Source organism: Camelina sativa, chromosome 19 (assembly GCF_000633955.1).
Source record: "Camelina sativa cultivar DH55 chromosome 19, Cs, whole genome shotgun sequence".
In the NCBI taxonomy this organism is placed as follows: Eukaryota; Viridiplantae; Streptophyta; class Magnoliopsida; order Brassicales; family Brassicaceae; genus Camelina; species Camelina sativa.
The window spans coordinates 16018201-16026297 of NC_025703.1; the positions used below are offsets into that span (position 1 = coordinate 16018201).

The following is an 8097-nucleotide window of genomic DNA, read 5'->3' on the forward strand; positions in this document are numbered from 1 at the left end:
AGAAGCCTTGAAGAAAGAGATCAACGAACTAGTAGCTGAGATGGAAGAAGCTTTGAAGTAAGCGATCAAGGAGCTCTTGCTCAAGCAAACTGAAATGGAAGAAGTCTGAAAGAAACAAGTAGAAGAGATCAACAAGAAGTCCAACAAGTGGTGGTGAGCTCTCCAATCTTCTATCCATTATCCTCTTTTGGTTTCAGTTTCTCTTTTGTAAAGATACAATTATGGTCTTTTGGATGCTCTTTTTTGTATAACTTAATTTTATCTACCTATAGAATATTGTACAATAACTTATTCCAGTTTATCATGATCAATGATTTTTAGATACAAGTGGTCATGATATATGTCATAGCGAATAATCAATATTTTACACAAACAAAAAAAAAACCACTAGGTGGTAGACTAGTGGTTCTAGCCTTGGTGGAAGAGTCACCTTATTGATCTAGGCTAGTGATCGATTCTCTCCGTGCGCAGTCAGATTTATCTCTTTGGCCATATGGATACGACCCATTGCTTACGGTCCATTTGTAAATTTGGAGGAACCCTACCCGTGGAATACACTTTCCCCAGACATTAGTTTCAGACCCTATGCGTCTTTTATCCCTTCACCAGATGAACATTCTCTTCCTACCTGGTAATTTTTTTTTATAATCTAAATGGTTAGCTCAAACTCAAAGACAAGCCTATTGTTTCATTGAGCTCTTTCTCACCCAAATTATCTTCTTTTCTCGACCATGAAATAACCTAAGGATCCTATCAACACGTGAATCAACTCAAATACACACCTTCACCAGCCAGATTTTTTTATAATGGGAAAAGAGGACTCCCCAACCTAAACAGTATAATAGAAAAGTCAGTAGTAAAACAAAAACAAAGCCACACGACTAGACGAGTCTCTGCTTAACTTTGTTTTCACCAACCATTGGAAGAAAAAAACTCAGCCGTCTTACGCTGGTGTTCTTATTAACCCCACGTGTTAATCACACCAACTACCAATAACATTCATAATCAAAATTCTTGATTTTTTCTATAAAAACTTTTTAAGTTTGACCATAAATTACATAAACCATTTGAATTCTCTTTCTGGTGTCTGTTTGTTTTTTTTGGCAAAGTTCGAAACTTTTTTTTCATTCTCGGCAATGGAAGGACTAGTGCCGGTACAGAGACTTCCGGTTAGAGTGGCTTCACCTTCTCTGTATCGGTGTAGTAACGTTTCTGTCTCAATCAGACGTTCACTTTCAGGCTTCGCCATGGACAAAAGGATCAGATTTACGGCTCCGTCGTCGCAGTTCTCGATCCGGGCTCAACAGGTGCGGCTTTCTTGATTTCTTCTGTCTTTGATTCTATGAACGCCCTTAAATAAAGTTTGAGTCTTTCGTTTGATTCTGTATGACTGAACCCTTAGCTGGAATAAAGTTTGAGTCTTTCGTTTGATTCTGTGTGATTTGTTGCATTTTATGCTAGATTGAACCCTTAGCTGGAACAAAAATTGGGTTTGTCTAATTCTATCAATCTGTTGCTGAAAGTTTTTTACCCTTTTTGTTTTGGTAGTCGGATTTGAAGGAAAGCTTAGCGGTGTCTTCGTCTTCAATAGAGGACAAAGGAAATGCTCTTAGAATCAAGGAATGGGAAGTAGAGATGTATCAGAATGAATTAGCAGTTAGCCAAGGTATTAGAATAAGGAGAAAACCACCAAGCAAGGCTCCTTTGGGATATTCTGGACCATTTGAGTTGAGATTGCATAACAACGATGATGCTGATTCTCCTCGTAATATCTTGGAGGAGATTACATGGTACAAAGACGTGGAAGTTTCGCGGGTATAGACTTTTGATCTACAAGACTTTTCCTTTTCAAAGAGGATATTACATGGTTCTTAAGGTGATTGTTGTTTCTTCACTTTTCAGATGAAGGAGCTAAACCCACTTGAGGAGCTGAAGAAAACTGTAGAGAATGCTCCTCCAACCAGGGATTTTGTTGGGGCGCTAAGGATGGCTCAGAAAAGAACCGGGTTGCCTGGCTTGATAGCTGAGGTTAAGAAGGCTTCTCCAAGTAGAGGGATCTTAAAAGAGAATTTTGACCCGGTATGTGATGCTGGTTTCTGTTTATTACTGTAATGACATTAGATCATGTTCTCGAATTGAGTTATTGAATCCTGATTAAGCGAGTAAAGGTTGATTCTTTTCAACGTATAAAAGGATTGGAGCATTGAGATTTATAGTCTTTGTCATTTATAGTTTGGCCTTGGAAAGTAGATCAACATTCTTTTTATGAACGGTTCCCAATATGATCTAGACCTGCTAGATCTTCATGATTCCTCCGGTTGTGTTGCTAATGCTTATGGTCTTACAGGTTGAGATTGCTCAAGCTTATGAAAAAGGTGGAGCAGCATGCCTCAGCGTTTTGACAGACCAGAAGTATTTCCAGGTTGATTTGTGTATTCAGTTGCAGATATCGTTTTCATATTTGCAACAAGTTTTTTAACATTTGTAGTTCTTTTCTTGATGTTGTTCAACAGGGAGGGTTTGAAAACTTGGAAGCAATAAGGAACGCTGGTGTGAAGGTATTTTCTTAGCAATGTCTGGTCATTGGGGTGCTAATAATCAAAACTCTGTGTAAACCATGCTTTTCAACTATTGCAGTGTCCACTATTATGCAAAGAGTTTGTTGTAGATCCATGGCAGATCTATTATGCTCGGACTAAAGGTGCTGATGCAGTTTTGCTTATTGCTGCTGTATTGACTGACCTAGAAATAACCTACTTGCTTAAGATTTGCAAGAAGCTCGGTTTGGCTGCCCTTGTTGAGGTCTCTTCCCCTTCTTCGGTTAATTGTTGATTGGGTTACATATTTATGTGCGTTAAAAATTAGTATTATTTTTGTTCTGCTCTTAATAAGCTTGTCTTAAATCAGGTACATGATGAGAGAGAGATGGGTCGTGTGCTTGGAATAGAAGGGATCGAGCTTGTTGGCATCAATAACCGAAGTCTTGGTAATTCAGCGTTTGTACATATTGCTAGTTCTGATATCCTTTGTCGTAGAACGAGTTCATATAGATGTGATTCATGTTGTGTGAAGAGTCTCACAAATAAAAGTTTTGGTGTTTCAGAAACATTTCAAGTAGACATCAGTAATACAAAGAATCTTCTTGAAGGAGAACATGGTAGACAAATTTGCGAGAAAGACATGATTGTAAGTACTTCCACTTTCCATTCTTGAATTGGTGTCTGTCAATTGCTGGAAAATAATCATGACTCCTCTTCTGTGTGTTAAGGTGGTTGGCGAATCCGGTTTGTTTACACCTGATGACATTGCCTATGTACAAGCCGCCGGAGTTAGAGCGGTAAGCTTTCATAGTTATATATTAAAACATTTGGCTGCTTGGAAACCCTCTAGAAACGTTAATCATATGAACAATTTGCTAATATGCTGAATTATGAGCTTATGCTAATTTTTCAGGTTTTGGTTGGCGAGTCCATTGTAAAGCAGAGCGACCCTGAGAAAGGAATAGCTGGACTTTTTGGCAGGAATATTTCTCATACTTAGAAACCGTATCACCATATTGCTCGTCTCCAAATGTGTTTCCTCGTATATTTGTTTGTATCTTGTTCTGTGAGGATTGAGAGGAAAGACTAGAATAAGTTGAATCAATGTGTCAGGCATTTTCAATTACCATCGAATAAGTTGAATCTAAATCGATCTAAGCAAGCTTCCCATTCCATGGAACCCCAAAACCAACAGAGAAATAGCAAATATTATGTTGTCATAACTCATAAGTGAAGAATACAACCAATACATAGAAACGACAATGTTGTTATCTAAATACATTCATCCTTGCACAACAACCGGAGTCACTAAATACACCACTCGAAACATTTCCGACCAGAATCCAAAAGTGACTGCCATGGCTTCTCAGACAAGCTCCAGTCTTCTTGATGCAGTACGATTTTTTAGATATAAGATAAACGACCTTCCAAGGCAAACACTTCTCCACTTATTCTGCGCCAGTTGATTTTATACAGCAAAACCATTTTTTCTGCAAATTATGCAATACCAACAGCATCAAATAATACCTCCATACAAAAATAAGATGACTAAGAGAAGAAAAAGAAGAAAGAGATGCGATGGCTTACGGTGGGTTTCTCAAGAACCTCCCCATTTTTATTATATCCAGGTTCATCTCTCCCTGGTGAGTCAGTTTTTCCACCTCCCTTTTTCTCGTTTCTAGCTTTGTTGAAGATAACAGTGAATCCCTCAGCTGATGAAGGGTCATTTACATCCCATTCGCCAAACTTTGGCAACGGGCGGCCCTTGTCCTACACACAATCCAAGACGATCAGTTCTAAAAGCCAACAACGCTAGAACATCCATGTAAAACAAGTCTTCATTACAACTTATATTGATTATTTCCAAGCCAAAACAGTAGAGGTTGTCTCATATGATTAAAGTTTTCTACTTAAAATGTAAACAGTATAGAAGAATCTATGCCCAACACAAAGAACTCGTAAACGCACAAATCCAGGTACAAGTTTCAGTAAAGCATTGAATCCAGAAGATGATATGCACAGACAACAATGTAATTCATCTCATTAGCCCTACCCACTGTTCAAGAATCAAGATTTGGTTGCAAAGATCTTACTAAGACTTTCTCTTTCTCTATTCACTAATCTAGAATAGACAATCATGAGACCAGAGGCAATATAACAGATAACAAAAAAAACGAATACTTTCTCAACACCAAAATCTTGAAACTAAAAGAATAGAGAAACTGCAGAAGAGAAAACAAAACATTTGTTTTTAAAATCAGTAACTACAAATCCATAAACTTTTGTAAGATCAAGACAAGGAAGCTCCATTTCAAACAAGAAAAAAAAAAAAACATTAATTTATTGAATCGAAGAGTCAATAACACACAAGATGGATATAAATCGACAAGAATAAAGGTATATCACAAAGCAAATCCATTCGAACAATCAGAATAAAAAAAATATCAAACTTTTTTACAATTTCACAAAGAAAAAAAACAAGAACATCAAGATCAAAAGATGTGAGGCCAGAAACAAGAAATCTCAGGATTCATCACAGATTAAGAAAATGGGAAAAAAGAGAGGTATGGAGAGAGATCGTACTGCCATGGATTAAAGAAGAGCTGAGTTGAGATGCGTTGTGGTGGTGGTGGTCGTCTCCTTCCTCTGGTTCCCCGTTTCAACTTTTGTTTTTATCTTTTCTGATGAACCTTTGGGGATGAGGCGAAAAAGAAGGAGTCATGAGATACTGGGCCTCTGTAAGGCCTTATTATGTTTTTTTTTTTTTTTTTTTTTTTTTTTTTTTTTTTTTTTTTTTTTTTTTTTTTTTTTTTTTTTTTTTTTNAGTAGGACCGAACCGAAATTGTTTTGGTTGTTATACGGATCTTCATCTTCAGAACCAAGAGAACCAGAATTGTAAACCGAACCAAACCAAAAAATTACGGGTATTCGAAAATATCCAAAATATAATTCTATATCCATAACTTAACAACCAGAAGTAAATTGAACCGAAATATAATAACTTACGTATCAAAATAATCAAAACCGAATGGAACCAATCCGAAAACCTGAACGCCCCAAGACTAGCTTTGGGTATTCAGATTTTTGGTTCGGATCGGATCGGATTATTCGGATTGGGCTGTATATAATCCGATTAGAGTCTGAATATATTTCTGATCGAATCGGATCGGTTCAAATTGTTTCGGGTTCAGATCAGTTTTCAATTTTTTTTAAGAATCCAAATAAATCCGAAACATAACTATCCGGATTAAAATCCGAATTATACTTAAGAATCCGAACTATCCGAACAATCCGAATAAACTACATTCAAAACTAGACTAACAAATCCTTTAAACAAAACAATTCACAAGTTCATAATCATGTTCATAAACTAAACAAAGTACTCCATCTCCAAGTTTCAAAATCCAAACCATAAAATTGAAATAAGTTCCAAAGGGAAGGACTGAAAAAAGTGAAACACAAGCGATATAAGTTCACTGATCCAAACACAATTCCAAACTTTCAAAAACAAAGACACCCAACTTCCAAGCATTCTTGATTCCTCTCTCAATCAGTTCAAACGTGGAATAATGAAGAAAAAACCTGTGTAAAACACTAAAACGAAAGAACTTGATTCAAACGAAGGAATGATAACAGGATTTTCACCCAGGGTATCAATTCCCTATACAGTTGTAGTACAAAGGGTTATCAATCCAAATGGTTGCTATGCTAGCAGATAAGATATGATCAGAAACAAGCAAGTCAAGCCAAGCAATAATTGGGGTTTAACCTAAAAATCCTAAAATAAGTAAAGATAAATAAAAAGGCAAGAACTACACGACCTAAGCACTCGGTGCAAGCATTCGAGTACAGGATCGGGTGGAGTGATCGGATCAAGAAGTCAAGGATGAACAGCTTGAAGGTATACACAAAGCTGGTGATCGAGTACCAGGTCGGGTAAGAGGTCGAGTTATAGAATAAAGTTAAACAATCAAGATAAGAAAGCTCCTAAGGATGGGGTAATCGACTCATAAGTGTTCCTAACCAATATGGGATGTCCTATATGCCTCAAGCAAATATTTCCTAGACAATGAATCTCTAAGACCTTGTTAAAACACTCTCGTAATAGAAACAATCAACCTTAGTCACTCCTATACCCAACTCTTGTTGGAGAAACATGACCAAGCAGGCATTACAAACCGATTCATTATTGCCAATAAACTCCTTACACATCTAATCTCTTAGGCTAAGTGAGTAAATCTCTAGCATTGATTGATTCAAGCATTTCAACAACATCTCTCGATAGTAAAACACCCTAGATCTAATTTCAACCTCTGAGTCTGAAAATAGCATCAAGAAAACCAATCTAGAAAGGAATTTATATAACATAAAGAATCAAGCTAAGATATCCTAACCGATCAAGAACACATATTTGTCTATCCCATCCCTAGAAACTTTGTTTCACTACTCAGACTCATTGCAGAAAACATAAAAACGCAGATGAATGAAAATTGCATTGTATTGAAAAATAAGATAAAAATAGGAGAGTACATAATCGAAAACTAAAAAGAATAGCAAAAGAGATAAAAACAAATTCTAACAAATTGGAAAAAGTGTTTGAATCGCTCAGTCTCTCTCTCAGAAGCTTTCGCTCTCTGTTCTGAGTGTCAGCGGCGTGCTAGGGCAAGAGGAAGAAGAGGGGGGTTTATATATGGAAACCCTTTTAACCTAGCTGCCCAGTCTTGCCCGAGGGTCTGCTCGAGGATATGGTCGGGTAGTTCCTCGGGTTGGTCTTCGGGTTGTTCTTCCTGCTGTTATATCCTCCTTCCTTGGGTTGAGGCTCAGACTGTTCTTCCTGCTCAATAGCTCCTTCGGATACATGCTCGGATTTGACCTTGTTTTCCCCCATTTTAGGCTCTAAAGCACCTGTTTTCGTCCAAAATGCACAAATGCAAGAATGCAGCACCCTAAATGGCCTAAATGCAAATTTCTACAGTCATTGACCTAAAAATGCTAAGGCTAGGGTATATATAATTATATATATGGACAAAAAAGGGTGTCTAAAACATGTAAATTAGAGAGTTATCACACCCCCAAACTTAAATCTTGCTAGTCCTCTAGCAAGGAAGTAGGAGGATGAGGTTTAAAAATGGGGACTCATAACCTTTTTGTGCGAAGCGAAGGATTCAAGCTATAGTCCTTAAAGATAGTTTAACGGTGCTAAGATCAATCAATACACTTACAAATATTTTTCTATGCTTATCACCATGCATCGATCTAGTTCATCCTCCAACTAACAGTAAAGACTTGCAATTCCAGAGAACATCTCTTTCACATTCATTAAAGTGTTTTGCGAATTCTTGCTAATGGGAAGTGAATCAAGCTTAATCGGTTTCAAGGGTAAGGTTTGTTTTTTAGGTGGGTTTAAAACAATGTCTTTGGGTGGCTTACTCTAAAAAAAGGGAATGCTTGACAGTTGTGAAAACTATCTAAGATTGAGAACAATTAGGGCATACAAAGCTTAACTCTTGATAATCTACCCTTTTTTTCATTCACTTTTTTTTTTTTTTTTTTTTTT

The 8097-nt window shown here is 37.0% G+C and overlaps 2 protein-coding genes across 2 annotated transcripts; one reads left to right on the forward strand and one right to left on the reverse strand.

The window, feature by feature from the left end:
* On the forward strand, positions 917 to 3691 carry LOC104766485 (indole-3-glycerol phosphate synthase, chloroplastic). The gene is made up of 10 exons (XM_010490388.2): positions 917 to 1307; positions 1549 to 1815; positions 1903 to 2079; positions 2348 to 2422; positions 2514 to 2558; positions 2638 to 2802; positions 2908 to 2986; positions 3104 to 3186; positions 3269 to 3337; positions 3454 to 3691. Exons 1-10 carry the CDS (start codon positions 1137 to 1139, stop codon positions 3538 to 3540), a joined length of 1218 nt encoding a protein of 405 aa, XP_010488690.1. The 5' UTR covers positions 917 to 1136; the 3' UTR covers positions 3541 to 3691.
* LOC104766486 (RPM1-interacting protein 4-like) lies at positions 3731 to 5267 on the reverse strand. The gene is made up of 3 exons (XM_010490390.2): positions 5124 to 5267; positions 4128 to 4310; positions 3731 to 4030 (listed from the first exon to the last, which is right to left on the reverse strand). Exons 1-3 carry the CDS (start codon positions 5127 to 5129, stop codon positions 3989 to 3991), a joined length of 231 nt encoding a protein of 76 aa, XP_010488692.1. The 5' UTR covers positions 5130 to 5267; the 3' UTR covers positions 3731 to 3988.

Bases quoted from the DNA above. Each gene is read 5' to 3' on its own strand.
- LOC104766486 (XM_010490390.2), bottom strand. The intron at 4,031-4,127 runs GTAAGCCATCGC...CATAATTTGCAG, and splicing joins AGGTTCTTGAGAAACCCACC to AAAAAATGGTTTTGCTGTAT.
- LOC104766485 (XM_010490388.2), top strand. From the start codon at position 1,137: ATGGAAGGACTAGTGCCGGTACAGAGACTTCCGGTTAGAGTGGCTTCA. The intron at 1,308-1,548 runs GTGCGGCTTTCT...TTGTTTTGGTAG, and splicing joins TCTCGATCCGGGCTCAACAG to TCGGATTTGAAGGAAAGCTT. The intron at 2,803-2,907 runs GTCTCTTCCCCT...GTCTTAAATCAG, and splicing joins GTTTGGCTGCCCTTGTTGAG to GTACATGATGAGAGAGAGAT.